The following is an 11,897-nucleotide window of genomic DNA, read 5'->3' as shown; positions in this document are numbered from 1 at the left end:
GATACCTAAAAGCATTATGATGATCATGTCAGTGAGGGATCACAAAGTGAGAGGTTTCAAGATTTTGAAAGTTATAGGGTGGTACCTAAAAGTACTCTGATGCTCATGTCACTAAGGGATCACAGAGTGAGAGGTTTTGAGATAGAAATAATGTATGTAACTTGTGTTGTTATGAAGAAGGTATTTATACAGTGTCGAAGAAGTCATTAGGGGAGTTAAGAGGGATATGTTACAAACGACACCCTTTAATGGCTTGATCTAGTAGCAATTGACAAGCATTGAATCAATTGAGGCGTTCCAAATTGTAGGAATCCTTGACCAGGTGGATTGGTTTAGAAGGCAAGCATGCTTTGAAACTCTTGTAACCATTCAAAAGTCTCACTCATTATGTATGTATCCTAACCTCAAATACATACTTGTTTCAGACTGATCCAAGGTTTAGTCTCTCGTGACCTTGCACCATTTGGGCTGCAGTTATGATATGTATCTAACCTACATAAGACTAATTAACACACACACACTAAAATACAAAAATTAGTCATAGTATAGTTTAGAAAATAAGGCGCCTATTACAAATGGCTTGGTAAATGAAAGTGCAACATTCTTACCGCATGACGAACTCTTGTGTCGACGCTCTAGCTAATATTGGTTTTAATTGGATCAAATGAAGGCTACTTAGCCTTGTTTGGTTAATTGATATGAAAATTGCTTTTTGACATAGAATACTTCCTATTGACACAAGTAATTTACCAAAAAAACCCCAACAGCAGTTAACAACTGTTAGGCCATGCGCCGATAGTTAACTGCCGCTGACTTCCATCGGTTGTTAACTGCCGTTGCTTTCTGTTATATGAACAAAACAACATAGGAGTTTCCAAAACTCCACTGTTATGTTTTTGGATTTCTCAGGTGCGAATTTCACAAGCATAAGCCATTCCAAGCCAATTTCAAGCACAAAATCAAGTAAGTTTTTTGAATCCTATTGCATTGTTATTTTGTGATTGATTTGTTAGTTTTTTTTTTTGTTAAATTGCGATTATAGAGATTTATTGATTTTATGATGTTATTATAGTTTAGGTTGTTTGAATTGTTAGACCTTTATCCCTTTTTGCTATTAAAAATAAACTCATTAATCTCATTACAAACTCAATATCATTTTAATATATTTTCAATCCTTGGTGGTAACATAAACATACTCTTCTTCTCTATACATTTTAGTTTTTAGGCGTCGTGTCGGTTTAGCTTAAGCTAAGTTTGATGTTAACAAATTATTTGGGCAAACAAAAAAAATTGGAAATCACACTTCTCAAGTGCAACTTCCCTTACGAACAAATTAAAAAAAAAAAACATAACAAAAAATTTAAGAAAAAATTTGCTCTATATTAGGAAATCAAACTTTTAAATGTGTTAAAAATAGGATTTGAAAGGTGAGGAATATTATATTTTGAATTGGATAGTTTGACTAGAATGTGGATGGGATATTCAAGCATTCCACCCTTTGAAGTCTCGTGTTTGGGGTTGTGGACTGGATGGATAGTTTGGCCCACGTACCTATCACTATAAAAAAAAAAGGACATATATAATAAGAGAGTGATAAGACTCGTAATCCGAACCTTGAAGCCCGAACCTTGAAGCCGCTTGAGGGTTAAGTCTCCATCAATCATGGACATAACTAGAGAAGCAAGTAGGTGCTGCCTAGCTACTGCTGAGCCACCAAAGGGAAAAACATAATCCTCCCCTATATATAGAAGCTCAAGTTAAACCCTAATTCACACTTTACCCTTGAAATACTATACTCAGTCGACTTAGTATTTGTTACCCTGTCTACTAGGTCTTACCTATTCTAAACAAAATATATGGATGTTTTGAAGGAAAAAAATATTCTACAACTAAGAAAACAAATTATCACATTTCTTACTGATGAAAGATCCTCTACTCATACCATTAAAATGTGTCATCTCTATTAAATCTTTAAAAACAAACTCATAATTTAAAATACCCATCATTTAACTTACCTGCCTCCGCTTCTCCAAACACTAGGCTTTGTTTGCGAGTTTGGAGGGGAGGGAAACGGAAGACTTTGAGGGGTGAAAAATATGAGGAAAAATGGAGAAATCTTTCAAATTATGTATTAAAGTGTTGCAGTTATAGTTATCATTCATATGATGATAAATTACCAATCTGTTCAGCTTGATTAAACAATTTTGTTGTCCTAGTTTGTAAGATTTTGATTAATTTATGTAAGGTATTATTTAGAAGCAAGCTAACCTATTTTACACAATCAAACATAAAAGGGTGGTTTTCCATTACAAAATTATGCACAGAAAATTTAGTTCTGAAAACATTCAAACAAAGCTAAGTTGCTAGCCCAAAGTAAAACCAAAGGGTTTATTTCCTCTTTATTTTACAAATCAGATATGCTCTTTTTTGTTGCATAATAAAAATTAAAATTGAGTCACTTCAAATCATGTTACATCTGAGACAAAGCCAGAGTGTAGGCATCAAGAAAGGGATAGGTGTCACACCACTTGCTCATAACTCATCTTTTGACGTTCCATCTTTTACACGTTCATCGAAGGATGCATATGCTTTAATAATTGACTCATATACTTTGATCCCTTTCAAGTATTCATCTTTGTGAAGATACTGCATGTGAAGAAGTAACACATAAGTCGAAGTTGAACTCTAAACTAAATGCAAGTACAGTAAGGTGAATGACATTAGGATACAACCAAAAAAAAACATAAGGTGCATACTTTTGTTATTTTGTGTAACCACAATGTTCTGGCACAACCTTTTCGGTTAGGATACAACCCAACTCAAACAAATCTACAGCATTTTTCAGAACACAAAGTTGAGGCAGTTGCATATTCATTGACTCTTGTGTTACATGTTTATGGTGAACACTTCCATTTACAAAAAAACTTATCCCTGATGTGGCAAATAAGCCATAGCAAAAGAGACTAACTCAAGCCGAATATGCAACAATTGGATTGGTTTTGTTAAGAGTCTCACACTAGATTTTACTATATGACATGAAAAATATTTATAAGAGGGAGGCATCCATTACCATGCAAGCCGGTTTTGTGGAGTAGAGTTAGACTTAACTCAAATTCTAAGATGATATCATAGTCTATCCCTGTTAGGCCATCTGTTGCTAGGCCACGCTAAAGATGTTCAATCCTAGTCGTGAAGGGTGTGTATTGAGAGTCTAACATTTGATGTGAAATACCATAAAAATGTGTTCATAAGTGGGAGACATCATTCACCTTATAAACCAGTTTCGTAGGGTTGGGCCGAATTCTAAGAAGTATTAAGAAACATATCAACAAAATAAAGGAAAGAATCAACCTGAATATTTTTTGTACAGGGCTACACTGTTTTAGGCATAACATAGCTAATGCAACTCATCTTCATGAAAGCCTTATATTGGACATAGTGCAAGACTCACTTTCTAGTTCTAAATAAAAGTTCAGATGTATAATCCTACAGATAATGACATGACTTATGATAAGCATACTAGCATCAATTAAGCATGCAATATATTATAAGAGTCACCTCATTGTGGTCATGGAGTAGAATAGGAGTGTTTGCCATAGGTGAGAATCCAATAGCAGGCAATCCAACACGGCGGAAATAGCGGGCATCTGTGGAAGCAGGAAATATCTCCGGCTTACCAAGTTTCCCACCAGACTCTTGGACAGCATTTTCTAACAATGCCCACCAGGGATTGGAACTGTCAGTTTTGGTGATGACTGGTTTCCCGGACGCATCAAGCACAGACAGCTTCTGTTTAAACTGCCCGAGCTAAAATATATTAGAGGAAGAATCTAATAAGACGTAATTTGTTCTCAAAAAAAGGAAACACAAATAATTAACAGTGTTATCTATCAAATTTTGAGAGAAAGCGATTGTAGGTGAAACAGTGATAAAATTTGATACCATCGTTTTCATTATCTACTACCTCTTGCCTTCTCCATAATAATTTAAAAAATGTCAACAAACAAAAAGTTGCACAATTACATTCATCGGAACATGTTATGCAAATACATCGACATTCACATATGTACAGTTACATCTATTTCAGCCCTGTTTTTCAGTTGTTTTCTATGTTCTATACATAAACACCCAAATGCATCAACCATAACATAAGCTTTTCACATAGAAAAGATGAAAAATTGCAGAGAACATGCAGGTCATGATATGAAATGTTCTAATATACAGATGGTGGATCTTAAAAAAACAAAAAAAAAAAAGAGGAAAGTTTCAAGCTTAATGATAGAAATATTTCCTATGGCTACAAATTTCTATAGAAGTGAAAGACAGCAGTAACCTATTAGCTGAGATTACTGTGTATTTACAAGACATGGATGATAAATATAAAGCATAATGGACATTTAGTTAATTACCCTGAAAGACATATTGCGGCAACTAGGTGCCCACTCTTCGGCAATTCGCCTCTCTAATGATTCTGCATCAGCAGTTGGTGGCACTCTAATATCAAATCCAGCTTCTGCTTCAGATGGCTGCAAATTCATGACAAAACCCTGGTGCACAGCAAAAGAAAGATAGAATCATTAGTGGGGAATTCAACAGTAAAAATTGCTGAAATTTCTTAGCGCGCGAGCACAAACATGTGAAATGTATCATTTCAAAGGTAAGCATGGCATCATAGGCACACTCCACTCAAATGTATAACAGAACATTGATATGATAAGAGGAAAAAATGATTTTAAGCAAGAACATGTTTTCGATTATATTCTACTCATGGAACAATCAATCTTATGTGTTACTTAAAGTTTGAAATTGCTGTCTGCAATCATGATTGTGGCCGCAATATTTGTAGAATGGTAACCCTAAATGCAATGTGATGGAATTCAATTTGCAATTGTCTGCAATATCGAAGATTATGACATAACCGCGCAGAACTATAATTTAAGTTTTACATTATACAAGACATGTTTGATGAATTTGATGGAGTATTGGAGTCGTTTGACTTACAGTTGGAGATGGAGTTCCAGCCTTCAAAAAGGCCATGTTAATAGAAACAACATCCCCTTCAGCCTTCAAGCCGGCCTTGATCAAGTCAAATTGTGAGGCGCGAAACCTTCGGATGCTTTCAATACTCTTCAAGAGATTCTCCATAGCAGAGTTGTCATAAAGCTTGGAGCCATGTCCAGGGGCCCCAACAGCCTTGATCACCAGCCACCATGGGCTCCTCTCTGCATAGAATGCCCTATAATGCTCATCCGGAGAAGCCAGCCCTGTTAGTTTGTAAGTGAATAAAAAGTTGGAATGAGTTTAATAATGAATAAAATTTCAAGTCAATGTTCCAAAGTTAGGTATATCATTACAAAATTAGTGTGTTTAGGCAAGCTTTCCATAAAAGTTATTTTGCATGAAATTGATTATATTAATAAAAAAAGAGTTCAAAGAACAACAATTCGTATTTAGACGATTTCACTCTCAATGCAAGTTAGATGCTAAACCAAGAGTAAATTTATTTAATGTCACACAAAATCCAAGGTTTGGAACCAAAATCAAGTTTGCCTAACAGAAGCCAAAGAGCATTTCTACTAAATCAGATTTGTCTCAAGTAAAGATCAATTCTAATGATTTCCAATGTAAAACCAAACACTCTTAGCACGCATTTGGAAACTTCAAGTCACCGCAGCACTATGCAGCTAATCAAAAGCTACACTTTGGAGTTTCTACCAATTGTGTGCTAAGCACATGGTAGCACACGGTCACTACATTTCCAAACACACTGTTAGTCTTGCATAACTTGTATTCAGTAAATTTTCCTTTCAAATACCTAAAAGCTAAAACCTACCCAAATCAATTTTCTATTAATTTAGTGACTCAAATATCTAAATTTGTGGCAACACAAACAAATATTGTGTATCACTACTAATGAATTATCTTCTACTTTGTATTTATGATAACAACGAATAGATCAATGCTTTGTATAGTTAATTTGATAAAACTGTTATTCTCTTTATTTCATTTATAGATTATCCAGTGTGAAATAACCTAATGTAACATCATAATGAGACGGAACTAAAAACAAATACGTGAAATCTCACCACATGCCATGAGGAAAATACTTTTCTTTTTCTTTGAACATAAATAAGTACAACTCAGACTCGAAAAGGCTATCGTGTACATCACTCCTAATGAATTATCTTCTACGTTGTGTTTATGATAACACCGTATAGATCAATAACACCTAATATAGTTAATTTCATAAATAAGTACAACTCAGACTCGAAAAGGCTACCAAGACATTTGATATGTCGCGACGTGGATTTGAACTTGCAATTCCTCACTTTAACACACTAAAAATTAAAACAATGTATTTTACCTTCATCAAGCACTATACCAACATTCAAGTCCTGAAAATCCTTCGAAAGCGAAAACTTTTCAGCACCATCATGACCACCAATCTCCTCATCAGGAGCAAAAACCAAATAAACAGTCCTCTTAGGCTGAAAATCCCAACTTTTAAGAATCCTAACAGCTTCAAGATACTGCATACTAACACACTTCATATCTTGGGACCCTCTTGCATAAATCCTTCCTTCATCATCCACATGGGCCTTGAAAGGATGATGGACCCACTTATCATGTTCAGCGGGGACCACATCAGTGTGAGAGTAGAGCATGATGGAAGGCAGCTCCGGGCTTGTACCGGCCCATTTGAGAATGATGATGGGTTTTCCGGGTACCAATTCGATTGTTTGGGATTCGAGTGAGAGTGATTTGGATAGTGATATTAGAAATTGGGAGGATTGAGTGTAGTTTGGGGTTGGATGGTTGGTTTTGATTTGTAGGTATTGTTGGAAACGGGAAATGATGTTTGATTCTTCTGAAGACGATGATGATGAAGATTGAAGAGATGTTAATGTTGATAGTAGAAAAGCTATAAGGAAGATGCTTCCACGGTTCAACTTCATCATCTGCAGGTGGTGGTGGTGGTGGTCACTGGTCACTGGTTGGGTCAAACGATGTTTTTTGGTTTTTGTTAAACATATAAAATGGCAATAAGTAAGGTTTGGAGCCCCGATCAAATCCTTTAACAATTTTGATATTTTTATCGATTGATATAGAAATGAAATAAATTTTTTGAATGAGACCTTGGTTCACATCAATTGTGATTCTTAAATGCTTTTCCATGGTGGTTTCGTAGGTCAATTATTTTGGATTGAGTTTTTCTTTTCCCTAAAAGATTAAAAAATGATCTAAATATAAGATAAATAGATGATAAGGGGATAAAAATAACACGTGTTTGATTAATTGTGTGGTTTTATATTGTATAGAGTAGGAATTTAGAGTCAAGACTATTTCTAATAATTGAAACGACGTATTGTATATTGTCTAGTCTCGCTCGACTATTTATGTTGGTATTGTGTTGGTTTTTCCTCGTTGAGGATTTTGTGGAGCCCTGGACCGTCAATCTATTTCTCATGGCACAAATGTCCTCCATAAAGGCTTAGGCTCCTTCTAGAAGGGCTTCTGAAGCCTAGGCGTGTTCCCCCGGGCCGCCGCCTCAACAAGCTTCTAGAAGCATCTAGAACACTGTAAAATCACTTAAGGCAAAGTTGTTTGGGGCTTAAGTCACGGAAAAACAAGCCCACGAAGAGCTATAAATACCCATCTTAAGAGCATTCTCAAGGCATGACGAAAACATACTAAACCCAGTTTAAGATATTGTACTCACTGCAAGTACAGTTGGCGCCCACCGTGGGGCCTCGGTAAAACTAACCTAGGCCACACCTCTGAATGGTAATCGTGATTTAGAAAACAAGGTTGTGATCTTTAAATTGTAACCTTAATCGTGATTTAGAGAACAACAAATCACAACCTTTATATCGCAACCCTCGTCGCGATCTAGAAACTCCTTATCATTCTTCCATCACCACGATGACTGACTCATCCGATCACGACGCCGTTGAGGTGATGAAAATTCAGATTGCATAACTGCGAGAGAGGAACGAAGCCATTCAAGCTTCTGTGGAGACTATCCAGCAGCAACATCATGAGCGAGAAGAATCTGCGACTTGGGTGATGCATATCCTCATCCCCTTTCAGCAGAAATCTAGAACACACTAGTCCCAGAGAATTTCAAATCGCCCTCCCTCACCTCTTTCGACGGCAAGGGCGACCTAGTGGAGCACGTCAGTGCATTCAACACCCGCATGGCGTTAGTCGAAGCCGCTGATTCCCTCAAGTGCAAACTGCCGGCGGGAACCTTTCATGACGTCGCCCTCCGTTGGTATATGAACCTTCCACGTGTCTCCATCATCGGATACTAGGACTTGACGAGGAAACTCATCCACCAATTCTTCACTAGCAGACATCGTAAGGTCTCCCCCTGTAACACCCCGACTTCCCAACAGTTATATTAATAAGTAAAATCAGAGTTAAATCAACAACGGAGTGTTACACTGCTTTTCAAAATTTCTTAAATAGGATATAAACTATTTAATAAAACATCCTTCATAAATAGTAATAATTTGCAGCGGAAAATATCTTTCAACGTTAAACAACTTCCAATAAATCCTTGGCACTTGGCCTCAACAAAATATCTTTAATGATTAAAATCAATATCAACAGGTTCATAATGATACATAAGGAATGAAAACATGACAACGATATCCCATCCCGTTACGTATCAGAGCCCTAAGACACTTGAGCCACCACTTCTAATATTCTTCAATACCTGCAAGTTACTCATACGAAGGGCAACAATTCCAAGCAGAAGGGGTGAGATTCACAAACAATAATAATAGATATATATATAAATCATCAACTTAATTAAATAACATAATTAACAACATATACCCAATGATAATATTCATACTTCTTCAATTTTAATAACACTTACTAATCCAATCAACAACAACGACACGTCAGTATTTATCAACGACTACAACAGCTCATTCAACAACACTCAACAACATCAACCACAACAACTCTCTCAACAACATCTACAACACCAACTCGCTCAACAACATCTACAACAACAACAACGTGGTACTAATTTCAACGGGTTGAATGACTAAGCATTCCGGGGCATAAGCCCCCAACAATTTGAATGACAAGGCATTCCAGGGCATGAGCCCTCAACAGTTTGAATGACAAAGCATTCCAGGGCATGAGCCCCCAACAGTTGAATGACATAGCATTCCAGGGCATAAGCCCTCAACAGATTCCTAATCATGAAGGACTCAACTTGTGTATATCAGCATACAACTCAACTACGACAACGATAACCAACGACAACGACCGTGCATAATAACTATGACTCACTCCCCAACTTGATCAACATCAACAACCTATGACTCCGTTACTTAGAACGACAACTCGCCACTTACAACTCGAACTAACACATTGAACATTCTAATTGAATGCAGTTAAGTATAAACCAGCGATCATTAACAATCACAATCAATCAACAGCAACACAACAGTATACAACGGCATGATATAACAATATCTTATACAATCCAACGATGTCTAGCATTTTCACATAATCCAAGTATTACTTATACAATTTTTATCACGTTAATAACCTCAATTTACCCTATCCAGCTTCACAGTTCATCATTTAAATCCTATACATCTTTCATTGCTATCTCAAGGTTCAACTCACAGCCTCTCGTGCGACAAAGTCACATGAAATCCTAACAACGCAGTCTGTCAAGCACTAGCTCGCGAGGCGAGAGCCTCTACTCGCCACGGCGAGTTAGGGTATAACGCTCAAGGATCCATTCTGCCTCATTTCCGAGTTCAATCTCATTCTAAAACTTTGCCTAATCATTAAGGTACATGTTCAGGCCCTCATAAACATCCAAGGTTAAACTCACAGCTCAAAAATGCGAAATTGTGCAAGCTCTCTGCCCACACTCGCTACGGCGAGTAAACTTTCTCGCTATGGCGAGCTGCGAAATGCAACTCGCGAGGCGAACAACTCCTGCTCGCGAGGCGAGCGATGATCTTCATCACTCGCTATGGCGAGGATCATCACTCGGGAGGCGAGCGATGAATAACAGTACGGCCAGGTTACAGTTTTTCTCAAAAATTCACCCAAACCCATTGTTCTAACCTTAAAACTGATTCTAAACATCAATATATGAAACATTTAAGGTCTGTTCATCATTTCTACATCAATTCACCCTAATTCCATCATTTAATCATCAATTCTCATCATAACCCTAATTCCCAATTCTCCAAATTTATTCATAACTTTTGTTAAAACATAATCAGAATCATATACACTAAAATTAATGTAAGTTAGCCTCACCCTTACCTTAGATAATCGAAATCGCAGCCCTTCTTGGTTCTCTTCCCTTTTCTTGACTTTTCTCCCTTTTCTCTGTTGTACGTGAAAACTGCCTCTCCCTTCTATTTTCTATTTCTTAATAAATATATAACCTCTCAATATTCCTTAACTCCTCTTAATTCTATTAAATTCTAATTTAACCCCCAAACTCCAAAATAAATCCTAATTCTCACTTATTCTATTAAATACTAAAAATAACCATTTTATAAAATACACCACACCACAAATCAACATAAATGATTTAAAAATCATATAAAATATTTTAAATCAACTAAAAATAATTAAATAAAATAGGGGCGTTACACCCCCCACAAGCCTTTTCAACGTCTGCCAAGGACCAAACGAGACTCTACGAGACTACCTCGCCAGATATAATGACGCAACCATCAAGGTAATTCAACGAATCACTAGCACAGACACCTGCAGACTCAATGAAGTAAATCATGGCAAGGGTCGAATGTTATATCAAGGGAGAAGAAAGCAAATACCACAAAATAAAAGGCCACACTACCGACGATTTCATACATCCAAAGAGGGAGATTGAGAAATTAATACAAGATGGAAAGCTTTGAGGCTACGTAAAAGGAAACCATGGCGAGGAAAGAAGGCTCCTAGAGGAACCCAACAAGGACAGAAAGGACGACCGCGACATGGATCACAAATAAAGACACACTCTCAACACCATTCCAGGCGGCTTCGCAGGGGGAGGGGAGTCGAGTTCTTCCCTAAAAAAAGTATGTAAGGCAAGTTATGCTTATCGACGATAGAGTCGATCAAATGCTGGGGTGGGAGCCCAACATTACCTTTTCAGCAAAAGATTACGAGGGCGTCGTCCCCCACGACGACCCAATGGTTATTACCCTACACATATTTAATTGGGATGTCAAGAGAGTCATCATAGGCCCAGGTAGTTCTGCCGATATACTTTATTATAATGCCTTCGAAAAAACGGGACTAGATCCAGAGCAGCTACAACCTTTCAAAGGGACCTTATCGGGATTCACCAGGGAACATTTCATGTGCGAGGCTACATTACTTTAAAACCACTTTTGGAGTAGGCGAACATGCTAAATAAATTCGAGTAAAATACCTTGTTGTTAATTCCCTTGATAACATTTACAATATCATTATAGGTCGCCCAACCTTCAATCTCTTAGGCGCCTTTCTATCCATTAAATTCCTAATAATGAAACATCCACTGGACAACAAACATATATGAATGATTCGGAGGGACCAAAAAAATTCCAGGGAATGTTACCTCAACAACCTAAGACTACAAAAAGGAAAGGATAGTAAACCTCATAATGTCAACATGATAGACATAGACCCCATAGAGGAGTACCAACATGAACGTCTAGAACCCACTGAAGACCTAAAAGAGATCCACATAGGATCTCAACCCCATCAAACTATCAAGATAGCAAACTCCTTGGACCCGACTGAGGAGCAGGTCGTGATAAACTTGTTGAGAAAAAACCTAGACCTTTTTAAATGGCAGCCCTCTGACATGCTTGGGCTTATGATGATGAAGAAAGAGGAAGAGGAGGAAGAAT

General features: G+C 37.1%; 1 protein-coding gene across 2 annotated transcripts; it reads right to left on the bottom strand.

Annotated features, from left to right (window-relative positions):
* Positions 1 to 2,271: 2,271 nt before the first annotated feature.
* On the bottom strand, positions 2,272 to 7,074 carry LOC11420656 (aminoacylase-1). Of its 2 annotated transcripts, none has more exons than XM_013611457.3 (5): positions 6,365 to 7,074; positions 5,002 to 5,264; positions 4,410 to 4,547; positions 3,559 to 3,807; positions 2,272 to 2,646 (listed from the first exon to the last, which is right to left on the bottom strand). In XM_013611457.3, exons 1-5 carry the CDS (start codon positions 6,957 to 6,959, stop codon positions 2,533 to 2,535), a joined length of 1,359 nt encoding a protein of 452 aa, XP_013466911.1. In that variant the 5' UTR covers positions 6,960 to 7,074; the 3' UTR covers positions 2,272 to 2,532. The 2 variants fall into 2 exon arrangements, with proteins under 2 accessions (XP_013466911.1, XP_003589759.2); XM_003589711.4 differs by having other exon boundaries at positions 3,559 to 3,798; positions 6,365 to 7,068.
* Between the last annotated feature and the right edge of the window lie 4,823 nt (positions 7,075 to 11,897).

The sequence above is a fragment of the Medicago truncatula genome, chromosome 1 (genome assembly GCF_003473485.1).
Source record: "Medicago truncatula cultivar Jemalong A17 chromosome 1, MtrunA17r5.0-ANR, whole genome shotgun sequence".
Classification (NCBI taxonomy): domain Eukaryota; kingdom Viridiplantae; phylum Streptophyta; class Magnoliopsida; order Fabales; family Fabaceae; genus Medicago; species Medicago truncatula.
This window is presented reverse-complemented; position numbering and strand designations above follow the sequence as displayed.

What these genes read in the sequence shown, in the direction of transcription:
- LOC11420656 (XM_013611457.3), bottom strand. Translation starts at nt 6,959, where the DNA reads ATGATGAAGTTGAACCGTGGAAGCATCTTCCTTATAGCTTTTCTACTA. An exon ending in TGGTATAGTGCTTGATGAAG is followed by an intron (nt 5,265 to 6,364) that starts GTAAAATACATT and finishes ACAAACTAACAG; the next exon opens with GGCTGGCTTCTCCGGATGAG. An exon ending in GCCGCAATATGTCTTTCAGG is followed by an intron (nt 3,808 to 4,409) that starts GTAATTAACTAA and finishes AATATATTTTAG; the next exon opens with CTCGGGCAGTTTAAACAGAA.